This window comes from Sinocyclocheilus grahami, unplaced genomic scaffold (genome assembly GCF_001515645.1).
Source record: "Sinocyclocheilus grahami isolate Dianchi unplaced genomic scaffold, SAMN03320097.WGS_v1.1 scaffold491.1, whole genome shotgun sequence".
Classification (NCBI taxonomy): Eukaryota; Metazoa; Chordata; class Actinopteri; order Cypriniformes; family Cyprinidae; genus Sinocyclocheilus; species Sinocyclocheilus grahami.
In genome coordinates this window covers 632375-649760 of record NW_015505670.1, presented here as the reverse complement: position 1 = coordinate 649760, position 17386 = coordinate 632375, and the positions used below count along the sequence as shown (strand labels likewise).

Here is a 17386-nt window from a genome sequence, read left to right as displayed (position 1 = left end):
AGAACCCTTTGTCTGAAACATTTGTTGATTAAATATGCCATGTAAAATTTCCATGAAATTATATATACTGCAGTATTTATAAGGTACTTATAAGAGTATTATATTATTAGCATTTTTATTTTAACTTAGTTTTACATATTGTATATTATAATCTTGAGATGCCTAAATTCACTTTATTTATTTATTTATTTATTTAGACAGTATCAACAATATAAATTTTTTAACGGAACACTCCACTATTTTTGAAAATAGGCTCATTTTCCTACTCCCCTAGAGTTAAACAGTTGAGTTTTACCGTTTTCGAATCCATTCAGCCGATCTCCGGGTCTGGCGGTAGCACTTTTAGCTGCAGCTTAGCATAGATGATTGAATCTGATTAGACCGTTAGCATCTCACTCAAAAATTACCAAAGAGTTTCTATATTTTTCCTATTTAAAACTTGACCCTTCTGTAGTTACATCGTGTACTAAGACCGACGTAAAATAAAAAGTTGCAGCTAATATGGCTCGGAACTATACTCTCATTCCGGCGTAATAATCAAGAAAATTGCAAATTTTCATTTTCCGTCGGTCTTAGTACATGATGTAACTACAGAAGAGTCAAGTTTTAAATAGAAAAAATATAGAAACTCGTTGGTCATTTTTGAGCAAGATGCGAACGGTCTGATCAGAAAACTCAACTGTTTAACTCTAGGGGAGTTGGAAAATGTTGGAAAATTTCAAAAATAGTGGAGTGTTACTTTAATATCTACTTTTTATCGGTTATCAGCTATAACATAAGCATAATTATTGGCTTACCTATACTATCTGTATGTATAGATCCAGCCATGTAAAACTGTTGCCAAATTATACTGTATATACCGTGGTCTTTATATGGTCATTCAAAGAATACCATAGTATTACCGTAAGTGATGCACAATATATCGGTATTCTATCAGTTATTGGCTGTTTTATTATTATTTAATACTGGTAATTAATTTCAGTTTTAATTAAATTTTGTTTTTCCTAATGCACATAATGTTGTGATGTTTTATTAATGTATTTAATTAGACAAAATAATAAAGATTTTTAATATCTGCAATTTATCGGTTATCAGCTTTAACGTGGAAATAATTATCAGCTTATCTGTTCCAGCCAGAATATTTATATTGGTACATCCCTAATTGGCGTCATGGAAGTGTACAAAAATCATGGTAACGCATGTTTTTGTAAGGCAAGGGCTGCTTCTGACATGCAGGCTGCAAATGCATGGAGTGAATAGCGATCATGTGTGTATCTATAGATCAAGCCTTTCTTCCTGTCTAATCGAAACGCTCCCTTGGCATGCTCTATATGCGTGACGTTCACATGCATTTAGCTCTCTCTCCCTCATAAAGGTGATAGTTCTCGTTTAGTGCATAGATTTATTACCTCTGCTCATCTCATACCTATAGTAATGACCTTTGAAACTACCTCCCCTCTCTTGCTCTCAAACACATCCCTCTCTCCCACTTGTCTCCTTTACCACATGTCTGCCGTCTCAATTCATTTTCCTTCATTTCATTTGGCTGTCTTAATGGACAAGGGGAAGGGGAAATAGAGCCCATTACTGGGCTATGGACTTTCATCATCTCTCTCATTCTCTGTCTGCCCCTCTTCTCCCCCACCTCCCTCTCTCTCTCATGGCTCTCTAATGGCTAATGCTAATGAACAGAGACATCTTTAACAAAAAGACATTGAAGCAAAAAACAAGCTTCTATTTCAGAGAGGAAATTGTGTTTTACAGTTCTCTCTCTTTCTTGGTTTGTGAGTGTGTGTGTGTGTGTGTGTGTGTGTGTGTGTGTGTGTGTTCAGCGAGCTCTTTATCTGAGTGTGGTGCTTGTAGACACGGCCATGCCAAGTGCAATGTATTGACCTCTGGCCTTGAACAAATGCTAATCAATGAGTCCAGCAGTCCAAGTCCAGGAAGTCCTTAGGGACGGCATTCAAAACCCCCTCCGTTTGTGGTCTAGACAGCGGCCAGATCCTTTAGGAATCATTTTTACTCTAAACTTCCACTGGCTGATTCAATCCAACCACTTACTCCTTAAAATCTATCAGGAATGGTGCCAGTTCCCTTTATTTTTTCCTTCTACTTGCCTTGCAATATGTTTACACACCCAGTTCTTTATTTTGCCAGATCCTCTTACTTTTACTCCCCTTTAATGTGTGGTCTGATTCCAAGGGCTTTTGGCCCGACGTTTCTTGCAGCACACTTAAGTGTCCCCAGAGGAGATTTCTCATGGAAAGAGTGCCACTTTCACTCTAATATTCCTCCCCTCACACATAATTTTGTGTCTGACTGTACAGTTTGGCTGCATACGTGTATTGAGGGAGTTTTCATATCTACAGTGGTGTGAAAAGGTTTTTGCCCCCTTCCCGTTTTTTTTTTTTTTTTGCATTTGTCACACCTAAAAGATTCAGATCATCAAACAAATTTTAATATTACACAAAGATAACCCGAGTAAATATAAAATGCAGTTTTGAGAATTATTTCATTCATTAAGGGAAAAAAGCTGTCCAAACCTGCCTGGCCCTTTACGCCAGATATAACGGGACACACACCTTCCAAGAAGTTCATCTTTTGTCTCATCAGTCCACAGAATATTTGCCCAAAAGTCTTGGGGATAATCAAGATATTTTTTGGCAAATGAGAGACGAGCCTTTGTGTTCTTTTTGGTCAGCAATGGCTTTTGCCTTGGCACTCTCCCATGGATGCCGTTTTTGCCCAGTCTCTTTCTTATTGTTGAATCATGAACACTGACCTTAATTGAGGCAAGTGAGGCCTGCAGTTCTTTAGATGTTGTTCTGGGTTCTTTTATGACCTCTTGGATAAGTCGTCGTTGTGCTCTTGTAGTAATTTTGGTTGGCCGGCAACTCCTGGGAAGGTTCACCATTGTTCCAAGTTTTCTCAGTTTGTGGATAATGGCTCTGACCGTGGGTCGCTGGAGTCCCAAAGCCTTAGAAATGGCTTTATAATCCTTTCCAGACTGATACATGTCAACTGTTTTGATTCTCATCTGTTCTTGAATTTCTTTAGATCGCGGCATAATGTGTTGCTCTTTAAGCATGCTTCACTTTGTCAGACAGGTTCTATTTAAGTGATTTCTTGATTCAACAGGTCTGGCAGTAATCAGGCCTGCGTGTGGCTAGTGAAATTTAACTCAGCTTTCTAAAATAATGTGGTTTATTGCAGTTCTTTCATGATTTAACAGGAGGGGGCAATTAATTTTTCACGTAGGGCCACGTAGGTTTGGACCGCTTTTTTCCCTTAATAAATGAAAACATTATTTAAAAACTGCATTTTGTATTTACTTGCATTATCTTTGTGTAATATTAAAATTTGTTTGATGATCTGAAACATTAAAGTGTGACAAACATGCAAAAACATGGTTTGTTTGTAAGAGAGCAGTCGGCCCAGATGTTGTGTGTTATTGTGTGTGGGGGTGCGAGTATTTTTAATTTTTTTACATTTATTTTTGTGATCAGTGATACTCTGAAACCATAGAAAGATGTAATGTTTAACACTAAAACCGTTTTTAAAACATACATAAAATATTTTTAATAAAACATTCAAGTCTCCCAGTCACTGACTTTTACTAAAATTGTGTGATTTACAATCCCCTGTTGTTAAAAACGGTTTAGATAAAACCAGATCAAAAAACGGGGCATTTATACCTATAAGCGCCAGCGCGGGTCAAATTTACCCCGCTATATAATGCCTGTATGTTTGCGCTGTCATTTTCGTGCCGCTTATGTTTTAACATAGTACATTGCTAGGCAGCGCCTTTCAGTCACTGAATTAGTGGTTATCAGTTTCATAAATAAAGACAAAATGAGTAAAAGGCTCAGATTTATGAATGCTGAAGAGGTATAAGAAGCACTAAATGCCATGAGCGATGGAGAGTCTGATGGTGGGGAGATAAGTAAAGCGTCCTGTCGGCTCAGCATCTGACGGCGATCAATATATCATATTTAGACGTTTTATCCTAATGTTACTCATAATTGTTCAAAATTTGGATTATTTAATTTTTGTTTTGCCATTTCTATCGTTTATTGTTCGCTTCTGTGTTGCTATTTATTCTAGTCTGCCTGTTTCCTTAAGAAAAAAAAATCAGATCTGATGTAGGCTAATGAAAAAAACCCTTTTTTTTTTTTTTTTCCCGAAGTTAACTAAACAAATTAATAATTAATTAGGTGAAGCTGTGCGCTTGAATTTGTCATCGCATCATCCTATGCAATGTGGTGAATTATTATTGCTCATTATTGTCTATAGGCTATTTTAGTAATTTAAATAACATAGGTTATCTTAATATATTGATTAATGGCATTGAATTATAATAGCCTATTACACCACCCAAATATGTAGGCTATTTACTTCCTTCTAATTCTCCTTGTCAGTGCAGGCTTGTTTAGCTTAATATTGACCGTTATGAAAAGTGACTAGTGTAGCCTGCATAAAAAAGCCTTGAACATAAAACAACAGGACAAAAATATAGTTGATGACTATGGACATAATCATTTCATGACTCTAGACACTTCTTTGTGAAGACAGTAGCATAATACAGTGAAATAATATGTTCTTTAGCCATTCAAAAACAGCTGTCATGTGCGTGGGGTAAATATTCTTTTAATATCTAAAAAACCGAAGCAGCACAAATGAAAATTTTTACAGCACAAACGGAGCACAAACGATTGAGACTATTTTGCCGACGTTTTGCGTTGGGTGGGGGGCCAACTTCACGGAGGTGGTAAAATGTACTCGCTGGCGCTTTTAGGTATACAGCGACCCCTGGAGGTTCTAGTGTTAAATAGATGGTGCTTAGGCGTGCTCTACAAAATAGTGCTTTTGGAGATGCGCTGATATTAAAGTTCTGCCTGGTAATTATTTTTAAGCTACGGCTATACCGATAAATGTAAAAAAAAAAAAAAATGTAATTGAAATTTTAAAAAAATCACAGTTTCCACAAAATTATTAAGCAGCATACCTGTTTTCAGTATTGATAAAAATAGATTTTCAATTGTAATAATATTCCACAATATTATTGTTTTTCCTATATTTTCATAAAATAGAGACTTCTTTCAAAAATATTAAAATATCTTACTGACCCCAAACTTTAAGTAGTACTTTGCTAAATACTTTATTAAGTTCCTTAATGGACAATTTTGGACATGTTTCAGGTTGACTTGAAATAAAAATGCAAGCTATTTGTAGTTCTGCTTTACTGTGCACAGTGGATATATATTTTGTGGGTAATTCTGTTGCAGGGTTGTAGTTAGGGATGATAATGTGCAATAAATACTGTTGACAGTTGCAGTCTGTACCTCTGCTGCAAAAGGAGACATGGACCAATGCCACAGGCAATGACGGAAAGTGAAAGGGAAACACTGTGTGTGTGTGTGTGTGTGTGTGTGTGTGCGCATGTGTGTGTGTGTAAGCTCCTAAAGTAGGTCCACATGTCTCTCCCAGTTATGCCTAAATAGCAAAAGGTCAAGGTTCCTGAATCTTAGGCCACGAACCTTGACCTTTTGTTATTGCACATTTCCCTCAGTCTGCCAGATCTTCTGTTCTCTCACACACAGACTCCGATTCTGTATTATCATCATCCATGGTCCAAAAGACAGCCAACCAGCATGTTTTAATATGCGTACATGTATGTACAGATACCGATATACATCCTAAATGTGTTCCGTCACACTCACATACACAAACACACACACACCATTGCATTAGATTCATGTGAGTGCTGGTTAAGGCAAGCACTAAAACATGTATAAGATGAGATTGTGAAAGCACAATGCTGAAGAGCATGCATGATGAATGATGTCAATGTGCATAACTCTGAGCCTGCATTGTCTATAAAATGGATTATTGACATAAGCTTTTTGTTTAGTGGATCATACATGAAAGCACAAAAGTCTGTTAAAATTGTCCTTACGCTCTAAAAGCGTAGTTAAAAGCAATGCTGGGTTTGTTTTAAGCCAGCCATTTAGTAATTTTTAAACAATAGTTGAGTTAAATAAAACTACCCAGAGGTTGGGTTAAACATTTAACTGGGTCAAAACAACCCAGTCGCTGGGATTGTCCATATTTCACCCAGCGCTGGGTTGTATTTAACACACCATTTTTTACATTGATTGTACATTGTACATTGATTTTGAATGGTTAATAAATTTTATATTATAAAACTGTTAGTAAAATAAAATCAAAATGGAAAAAATCTAAATAAAATGACAAGTTAATTTTCATTCCAACAGTTTTAACAACTCTAAAAAACATGAAGGAACTGAGCAGTAAACGGATTAAGAATGTTAAATAGATCTCGTCTATACATAGATAGCATGTGGTTTAATAATTAGTAATGGTGAATTTTTTGAGTACCTTTTTGAAGTTTGCTCATCCAGTTAGAGGAGATAATATCTCTTTCAAAAAGGGCATTTGTCACAAAAAAACTTAATGGTCAGGGTTTTTGTCATATATGACACTATTCGTAAAAAAGCACTTTATGAACTTTATGATTATTTTATCACTGATAATGTAAAAGCTGTGTTGATGCCTGCAATTTTTTTGGGGTCAACTGCAGAAACATACAGAATACATTACATACGCCATATTATACTTAATTAGGGGTTCAAGCACGAAGTGCTGAAACCCTATTGTAATTGTAAGGATTTTTTTTATTATTATTATTATTATTTTTCTCCGCTAAAACTGATCGTGCAGACCAAACCGTGAGGCGTAGAGAGCTGAAATTTGGCCAGAAGGTAGAGCTCCCTGAGGGGACATTCTGACAAAGACGCACCCCAATCGGCCAATAGGGGCATGTTAACAAAATATTTTTCCTTATGTGCTTAAATGCCTTAACTGCTTGAACCCCGGTAATTGCTGCTTGCAGCTATATTGTTTAATTGTTATTGTGCAGTATGTATATACAGTTTGCGTGTGAACGTGTGTAAAGAGAGGGCACTTCTGATGTTTTGGTATGAATCATGGGTTTCTCATTCTGAGTGAGTGCTTGTCAGTGTTTTTGCTAAACTGTGCATCACCTTCAAGTCTTGAATGTATGATTCGCATGGGAACTAGTTTGTCCTCACCACACTTACTTTCACTGTCAGAGTATTTGTGCAAATGTGTATATGATTATGTGTGTGTATATGTCCCTTATCCACTATAGAAAACATAAGCACCTACGATTATGCCCGTCACGTAAGCTGATTGTAATGTGTGTTGTGTATGTAGTGTGCATACTGGAAGATCCAGCGAAATCTCTTTGCAAGCAGATTTTTCTTACCTGTGCTGATGTATTTCCTCTTGAAATATAAAGGTTGATTAGTAATATTGTAGGCTATGTATTTATGTATGTATGTATGTATTTATTTATTTTTCATTTTAGTATTTATTTTTCGTTTTACCTACAAATATTTTTATAGCCAATTGCCTTTCATTTACCTCACAGGCACAAACCATAATTTGTTAATTGCAATGGCATTAGGTGGAGGGACAATCTCATTCTAGAAAACATTTGATTAGACCAACATTTTAGTGCAGAATCAGTCATCAATATTTTTTGGATTCCGTTCTCACTAAAGGTTATATCTGCAAAAGATTAATTTGATCAACTTTTAGAAGAATACTAGCTATAGATTAGCCTCAGAACTAACAGACATGGACTACAAACAAAATGTACTTGTTTCTTGTCATAAATCTAATAACGTCAAGTGAAGCTATGCTTAAAACAGATTTAACCATCTTACGGAAACATTTCACACAAATGTATAGCTACTCTTTTCTCTCTTTTTCCATCTTGGTTTCTTTATTCATTTATTTATATATACAGTCCTCTAATCTCTCTTTATCACACGTTCTCACACATTCTCTGGCATTGAATTAGTGAGTTCATTGCTATGTAAAGGAGACCAGTGGGGTTTAACCTACTTAGTACGCCTTTTAATAATGTATGAGTGAGATTTGAGAGCCGTGTGCAGCACAATAAGGTATCTTCACTTGCTCTTTTTCGGCTTTGATCTCTCCCTCTTGCTGCCTCCTTTTTCTACTTTTTCTCTCGGTTTCTCATTCCCGCATTGAGCGGTACCCCCATGATGCCCTGCATGCCTTCAGGGAGATTCATAATCCATATTCCATATGGGAGGATATTTGAATTAGATTTATTTGTGCAGTATTTCTATATCTGTTGTGTAGTCTGGAGAATGGATGGGTAGAGTCGAGCAGAAAGACGCGAGATAGGGTAATACAAATGGACTTGGAAGGTAAGGACCGATAGACGCTGGGATGGTGAAGAAGCAGACGTACTGATTACAGATAGACAGATTTCTTGCTCATCACTGGTTCTTCAGACAGTGTTTTTCCTCCTCCACCTCACAGTTCGTGCTCTCACATTTCCAGGTTATGCCCAGATAGATAGTGTTAATGAGGGATTCTGACAGACGGTCTGTGTGAAAATCCTGCTCTGTGTTCCTGAGGGATCTCCGCCGTTAACAAGCTCACTGGGGAAGACCTTGGCAGCATTTTCCCACGCTGTCAAGCCGAGTTCAGTGTTCAAGAACGGGCCCTGAGTGTTAAAATTGCAGTCTTTGCCTCTTTCTTTCTCTAATTTCTCAGTTTATGTGCACTCTGTCTGAGGTATGGTGTCAAACTGGATGTATTGTGATGTTCCAGATGTCTGTCAGCAAAACTTTAAGAATGGAGAATACATTCCTATGGTTAGTAAGACCAGAGTTCAGCGATCATTATATCTAATCTGAGTGCGGTCTGTTACGTATCACACTGTATAACATGGGTTATTGGTTTTTCAATGGCCAGTACTAATAACGATATTTAGAAGGGTGGCCATTGAGTAGTCAGATTTTTTTTTGGTTGAGATTTCTTTCTGTGGAGATTTAGGGGAAATTCTGTGGAACATGATATTGTGTTGAACAGAGCTGAGGTGGTACTGATCATTCAACATTATGAATAATGGCCATTAGAACTGGTCCTTTGCAAAAGCTCCACCCTCTTGTTGCTAACTCTGACAAGCTTTATAGAAAATCCCATAGAAATGAACTGAAGGTTTCCAAACCTTTTCAGTAAACTGTGCTCATGATGTGTTAAAATAGTTACAATTCTTATGTGGGTTTAATGAATTAACATTGAAAATATATATATTTTCTTTTTTTTAAAGAATGGTGAAATTAGTGACATGGTTAGTGACAAGCAAATGCTTCTAACAGTCAACTGAAAAGTGAATAACCTCTTGTGAAAGCAGTTAGAAGTGATAGCAGAAGTGTAAGTCAACACAACTAATGTTACTACAATACGTTCTCTACTGGTAATGTGGACTCTTTAGTTACTATTGACACTAACATGACATGAATCAATATGTAAATTGTTAATTTAGTAACTGTAATTTACGTACTGTTGGAGCAACCGTCACACTGCACACTACCGTGCAAATGTCTGTGGTTAGTAAGATTTTTTTTTTTTTTTTTAAGAAATTAATCAAAAAATTTTTAAATCAAGGACACGTTAAATTGATCAAATTTAACAGTAACGACATTTGTAATGTTGCAAAATGTAATTTCTGATGAATTGCTATTTTGAACTTTAGATTTATCAAAGAAAAAATTAAATCACAATTGCTACAAAAATATTAAGCAGCGCTATTTTCTGTTTTCAACATTGATGGTAAATGTTTCTTGAGCACCAAATCAGCATATCAGAATGATTTTTGAAGGATCATGTGACACTGAAGACTGGAATAATGGCAGCTTTTAAAATGATATTTGAAAGTATAATAATATTTAACATTCAAATAGAAAACAATTCTTTTTATTACAGTTTTTACAACATTCCTGATCAAATAGCAGCTTTGTTGAGCATTAAAAAATTTGTTGACTTTAAAAAAAAAACGTTTGATTGGTATAGGAATGAAGACTGACACATAATTGAATCCACAGCATGTACTTATCAGGAATTATTTAAAGATTTGGAAAAGAATGTATGATATAATGACAGCAAAATAAAATTAAATGAAAAATTGTACTCTGTTGAAAATATTGGTAAACAGCAAAAGTGCATTATCCATTGACTAGACACTGTTTTTTGGGCCGATTATATATTTGTCACAACTCTATAAAGTAGGATTTGAAATGCATGTACGCAAACACATCTGACAACTAAAAAATGTCCTCGTCTCTGTTCCTTTCCACTCTTTTTCTGTCTTTCCTAGGCCACTGTGTTGGACTGACTCGTTTGGACAGGTTTGACCCGAGAGCAGTTTGTCACCCCCGGAGCACTGTTTCTCATTTCCTCTTGTGTCATATCGCCCTAGTCCGTCCTGCTGAAACCGGGTGGATTTGAGTGCGATCTGGCTCTTGTGAAGAGTAACAACCCCGTCAAACAGTGCTGGAATATACTCAACACACTTTTATTCCAAGAGAACTTTGGGATTGTATCCAGAAAGTTACATAACACCAAAACAAAGAGCGCTACACCTGTGAGCCGTACACTTTGATCGAATGGCTTCATAATCACTCACACGCACCCTGGATCACCAATCATTAACCTGTTTCTGTCTTACAGCCACAATAGCAAGCGCTCGCACAGACAATCGCAGACAAAGCTCTCCTAGTTGGATTACCAAAAGTAGCTCATGATGGGAAAGTAGACATCCGGCAACACGGATAACCTGCACAGAGGTCTGGGACTCAGTGTTGTATCTGAGCGTGCCATGTCTGGAAACGGCAACCCCTGCCCCAGCCCCGGAGGTCTGGGCACCCATTTAGGGGGCTTCCCTATGATGCACTACCCTTACTTCTTTCCTCATATGCTAGGAGGGCTCTCCCCTCCAGCGCTTCCAGGACTTCCTGTCAGTGGATACAGCACTCCATCTCCTGCAAGTGAGTACCCTTTTTTTCTGCTATCAGCCAATGCATTCAGGTGTGACACACTTAAAGACATTTACATTTACATTTATTCATTTGGCAGACGCTTTTATCCGAAGCAACTTACAGTTGTGAAATACAACAAGTGATGTATCATAAGATGGCAATAAACATGAGAATTGCCCGTTATACAAGGTTTCAGTCATCGTTCAAAATAGTAAAAAGCTAGGACTAGAGGATAATAAAAAAACAGAAAATGTGAAGGCATAGCATTTTTTGTTTTTTTATTATTATTGTTATTGGAGGCAGATAGATGCTCATGAAAGAGATGAGTTTTCAGTTGTTTCTTGAAGATTGTGAGGGATTAGGCTGTTCGGATGGAGTTAGGTTTACCGACCGCAGGCTTCTGGAGGGGATGTAGATGCATAGAAGAGAGCGGAGGTAAGGTGCGGAGCCTGTGCAGTTCTGCAGGCAAGCAAGTTCTGTAGCAAGTCTTGAACTTGATGCGAGCCGCGACTGGAAGCCAGTGCAGAGAGATGAGAAGCGGTGTGACATGGGCTCTCTTGGCCTTATTGAAAACAAGACGTGCTGCTGCATTCTGAATCATTTGCAGAGGTCTGATTGCACACATTGGAAGTCCAGCCAGAAGAGCATTGCAATAGTCCAACCTAGAAATGACAAGCGCCTGGACGAGAAGCTGTGTGGCATGCTCTGCTAGGAAGGGTCTGATAAAGAATGGTGCATGGTGTATTGTGAAAAGTACAAGATGTACGTACTAAATAAACTCCTGTTACCTGATGTTTATCATACAAGGCGGCACAGCACATTTAAACCTAAAAGAAACAGTTCACCCAAAAATTTTAATGATGTCATTTAAAAAAAATATATAGTTTATTTTCTCCATACTGTAGTTCATAGAATGGAGGCCAGTTTCTGCCTCAGCTACTCTACAGGGTAATTTTATATTTCAAAATGTGACTACTACTATCACAATTGTGACTTTTTTTATTTAAAACAATATCTCACAGTTGCAGTTATCTTTTTTTTTTACTATTTTATGCCACAGTGACCAGGAACTAACAAGATTTGAGAGTCAGTGAGATTTTTAAAAATCTTTTTGAAAGAAGTCTTTTATGCTCACCAAGGCTGAATTTTATTTGATGTATTTTTTATTTTAATATATTTCGAAATGTATCTTATTTCTGTGACGTCGAAGTTGAATTTTCAGCAGCCATTGCTCCAGTCTTCAGTGTCACATGATCCTTCAGAAATCTTTATAATATGCTGATTCGATGCTGATTATCAATGTTGAAAACAGTTTTGCTGCTTAATATTTTTGTGGAAACGGTGATATTTTTTCAGGATTCTTTGATGAATAGATGATTACACTCCTATCAAATGAAATCTTCTGTATGATGACAGAATTTTATTTTTGGGTGAACTGTCTCTTTAAGATTGAGTTTTATCTAAAAACCAGAGGGTTAGTAGTAGCTGTGATTGGTCTTTTACATATGTGCTCGCTACAGTTTAATTTAGGGATGTAAATCTGTTCTTGACAATATGGTGTCTGCTGTTTTTGTGTGTACTTTACAAATCACCCACTGATCATATTAAGCCTTAGGAGACCCTTGATTAAATACTGTTAAAGTCCAGCTTTAATTTTTAAACAACCACTATGGGACCATTTTTAAAAACCTGTTGTTGGAGATATAGTCTAGCTTTCATAACTTTGGAAACTTTGGAACTTTGAAAATCTATTTCAGCATAGCTTGTGTGTGCATAAATGTATGAAATACGGTTTAAATCTATATGTTAGAGTGACTGACTATTTAAAATCCCTCTGAAGTTTTGGTTCATTGGTGCTTGTGATCTGACAGATGTTTTTATGCTCAACTTTATGCTCTTCTCTGCTAACATACATTGAATTTGATTATTGCCCAAACACATTATCCTGCTGTTCCATAAGACCTTGATGTGTCAGATCTCATTGGTTTATTCAGGATATCTCTGCTATCTGTTGTTTGGCCTGTTCTGCACTTTGAGGTGCAAAAACCACCGGAATGTTCCTGGGCAAAACTGAGATGCCATGCTGCCCACAGTGCCTGGGGTTATGAACGCCCTTATGTGAACTAGACCTGTATGTGTTTGCTCGGGTCTGTTTGTGCATGCAATATTTGCATGCGAGCACTTGATGATTACTGAATGAAACATGAAAAAGCATGGTTTCTTCATTGCTTCTTAGCAATAGTAGAGCTGTGCAATATATCATTGCTCTATTATTCATTTCTTGACAATATTTGAGATATATTTTGATATTTATGTCAAGTTTAAGTAAGCCATTCATATGTCATTTCCACAGAAAAAATGTAAATTGCTGCACTTTCAAAACATCAGTTTGTTTGCGTATGCCAACCAGCCCAAATTCACACTGTCTCAACCAATAGTGTGAATTTGGGGGCAGGACTACATTTTTAAGTACAGTAGACAAGACATGCCAAAACTTGAATGAGAACAGCCAATTGGAGTAATGACGCAAATCACAGAATTAAAATGACAGTTTGAACTGATTCACAGAAAATAACCAAACTCTTACTCTATTTTTGCTACTACTATTAAAGAAAACAGCCATTTTGAGTAATGGCACAAATCACTGAATGAAACGTTTTAATTGATTCATTTTAAGAATGACCGTTTGAAATGATTCAAACACGTAAATAAACCAAACCCTTATGCCATTTTTGCTACTGATGTTTAAATCGGAGATGCTATTGAAATACTGTTGTAAGACAAGTTTGTATCGCAAAACTTGGAGAATTTAGTGGCCAAATAAAATGTGCATTTAAATCATCAGTTTACAATGCTGCTTATTTTATTTCATGCAAAATCATCAAACTTGCAGCATAGATATTAATATATTGGCAAGCAAGACCATAATGAGTAAATTATACAGCAGGACGATTTCTAGTCCTATCTTCAGTCGTAGCTTTCCAATCAACCCTGGCGAGAGGAAGAGTTGTCGTGTTGTTCTGTGATCTGTGGAGACATTCCCGTCCACTTTGCACACTTGAAATGACAGTACATAATGTTTTGACTCGGTGGGTGGGAGTGCATCTACTGATGTCGGCAGGGAGGCTTTGGCAGTCAGTTAGCGGCAGCTCCCTTCTGGGCCCGGAGCTACTAATGTGCCTCTCTGCATAGTGCTATATGACAAACAACCCTCTGACGCTCTCGGGGGCTAATTATTACACACCCCCTGCTGACTTGCAGAAAGACTCCGCACGTTTTCAGGCGAGAAAAGGCGTGCAGCAAAAATTTGGTGCCCCATGTGAGAAAAGGGGGTTGGGGGGGTGTTGTTGGAATGTTATTATTTTGCTTCCAGAGGATGATGCAAAAGTTTGCATGGGATGACCTCTGGTAAACTTATTAGTCAGGGAGACACCGTGAAACCCAAATAAGTTTGCTGGTTTGGCTTTGGGGGGTGTATTTGCATGAGGTCCAAATAAGAGAACACGGATCGATAGTGTGCATAGCATTTATTTATCATCTTGCACAAGAGGTGGGATATGGAATATGGATGGATATGGAGGTGCCTGTTATTGTCGAGCTCTCCTAACTTGACTTAAACAGCCACTAGAAGGAATCCCCAAGGTGCTTCTTGTCACTTTCTGTGCTGTAATGATGTGTCAACTGCCAGGCACAGAATTCAAGCAGCTGCAAGGTACGGTGATTAGATTTGGGCTCACGGAAGTTATGCAGAGCTAGCAGACTTCAACCTCCAATTTGGGCATCTTAGTTTAGCATGATATGTGAGTGTTTCAGTGTGGTTTCTAGAAAGGAAGTTGAAAGGTGGACGTCTGTCCTTCTAATAAAGACTGACAGTGAGTCTAAGTCTGATTCTCATGCATGTACAAAGTTTATTAGTCTCGGCACTGCAGTTATGAATTGCTCAGCTCTCACGAGAGGCTTTGTACACTAAAAAAAGCAAGTGACCAGATTTCACAAAGTGTGAGTGAATTATGACTTGAATGACTCAGCCCTTTTTGAACACTTCTGGGGTCTGCTAGACTCAATTGGTTTCCGTTAGTGTCTGGCCTGGAAAATGTATTTTTTTGCAATTCAGCATACTGCACTGCCAAAACTGTGCTTCCAAAATGCACATGACACTTCCAGAAGTGTCATGCAGTGTGAAGTTGCTGTACTTCATCTAAAAGCTAACAAAATCGTTCTAATTTATGTATTAGTAATAGTTTAGATGGCCTGCAACGTGCAATATTTGTACAATTGTGTATGTGTAAATGTAATATTAGCTAATTTATTTGTCACCTATGTAACAAATCTAGAGGTCTGTTTAGTTGTGGGTAGTTGACAATTGTATGTATGTATTTGTTTGTTTGTTTTATGAATAACATTTGTTATATATTTGTAAATAACCATTTTTTTTGTTATTTATAAATAACAAATTAACATTTACTTATAAAAACACATTTGTTATTTATAAATAAAACATTTATTCTTATTTATAAATAACTTTTAAATAATTGACCAATTAATTTTTCTAAATAACTATTTATTTGTTTATACATAATTACCATCTATGTTATTTCATAAAGCCAGTTAATAAATAAATAAATGTGTTATTTGTCATGGTTCAAATTTGAATCACTCCTTTGCTACCTTTCAGTTCAACTGATTTGAGAGACTTCTTCAAGGAGCGGGGTATCTAATGATGTTGCTAATCTCCACATCTTCTACTATTTAGGGTCTTTTTTTGGGGTTTGTTTTGTTTTGTTTTTTGCATGCTCTTGTCTTGGTGCAGTCATCACAGCTATGTGTCAGTTAATGCAACTGACCTCACTCTAACTGACTGCAATTAAGATACTGATACATGTAGATGTCAGTAAGTTACACTCGATGTTAAGATATGTCTGCTAGTCTCTACTGTCACACTGTGTGTGTGTGTGTGTGCTCAGCTTCTCAGTTTCCAGCAGTGGTAGCGGGGCTTGTGCAGGTTAATGCAGTGTTAAGCTGATCAGACCTGCCAGGTGTTGTGGTCTGCTCGGTCCTCCAGACGTCTTTTCACAAATCTGGGCTGCTGTGTTTTTTAGTATAACCCTAATCCTTGATAGCTCGGTTTCCTCGGATTCAAACTTCTATTCTGCCACCAGCCTCCCCAAGCGCCACTTGAGTTAAATATAGAACGCAGTTTAATGCCACAAAGTGGTTAGCATCAGCTACCAACAACCCCTGCCTGCTTCTCTCCAGGGTCCCTGCAGAAAGAAAAAGCACAGAAATATTCAAAGCACGGCAGCTGTGCTCCATTCTGTGGGGAAATGCAGACGACTCTCCTTGGTTCGGTTTATTAATTTTTGATATGTTGTTGCTGCTGTGTTTCATTGGCTTTTCGTATGCAAAAGCAGCAGTAGCATGAGTTAACTAATGCGACACAAATGTCTTTTTATACTACATTTCACTCAATGTTTAGGTGACCTTTAGCCTTCTAGCGTGGCTGTGCTGTGTTAAATCATTTTCATGTTTGAGATGCATGACTAATGTAACATAAAATGTTAAGTGCCTCTCAGCGTTGTATGCACCTCATGTCTCTACTTAAGTCTTAGTTTATATTGTTACTAAAAGCTTACAGCACTGTTAGTAAGCTTAACATAGGTTCCCTAAGTAGGACATAATGCCTTTGTTGGTCCTGGAAGTGGATTTTTAATTTTTTTTTGTAGTGAATATTTTTTGGCCAATACTGGGTGTCTATTTTAGTTTTTTTAATAGTACTGGATAGTTATTGGTCAATACATTTATTTATTTTTTCATTGTTATTGGATATTTATTAGCCATTTCCCAATAGTTCGAACTAGGGAGGACGCAAGTCTGGTAATTCTTCATATGGAACAGCAGCATACTTGATAACGTCACTCAGCTCGCCTTGGCTACTCCAGTTATCCTCACTGTATGTATGTTTACAATAAAATGTTATCAAACACCACTGCCTCTTTTTGTTTTCATTTAAACATATTAATAGCCACAAAAATGTAGTTCAGGCAACACGTACATACTTTGATTACCTTCACTGTATGTATACTTAACAAAACAAAATATAAAACACGTTTACATTTTCATTTAAAAAATATAAAACACATTAATATGGGGTTCATGCAATATGTGCACATATTTTCAGACTTTTGGACCTGTTTTGCCCCCGTAGTTCTTCCTGTGTTTCCTTATATGGTCTTTTTCCTGTTCTTGCTTATTTTGATTGCCCTGTGTTTAAAAGCCCCAGTCTGTTCAGTTTGGTTTTGTCGGGTCTACTTGTTGTGAACGTCATCCTTGTGCTCTGTGTCTCCCTATTGGATCATTAAAAGACTCTCGTTCTGTGAAACCTCCACGTTTCCTCGTGCCCGTGCTCCAGCTAATTGTGGCACATATACTCTGATTATCTTCACTGTATTTATATGCATAATAAAATGAAATATGACAAAGCA

At 37.1% G+C, this 17386-nt stretch overlaps 1 protein-coding gene across 2 annotated transcripts in view; it reads left to right on the top strand.

Moving 5' to 3' along the window:
* The window catches only part of LOC107554136 (retinoic acid receptor alpha-B), a 147815-nt gene that overhangs the window by 49888 nt on the left and 80541 nt on the right, over positions 1-17386 (top strand). The window contains exons 3-4 of one of the 2 annotated variants that reach the window (XM_016236550.1): positions 10244-10510; positions 10597-10913. In XM_016236550.1, the coding sequence (XP_016092036.1) occupies positions 10745-10913 (169 nt within the window). In that variant the 5' untranslated portion in view covers positions 10244-10510; positions 10597-10744. Of the gene's footprint in view, positions 1-10243; positions 10914-17386 lie in introns of both variants that reach the window. The other variant, XM_016236549.1, reaches the window with a different exon arrangement.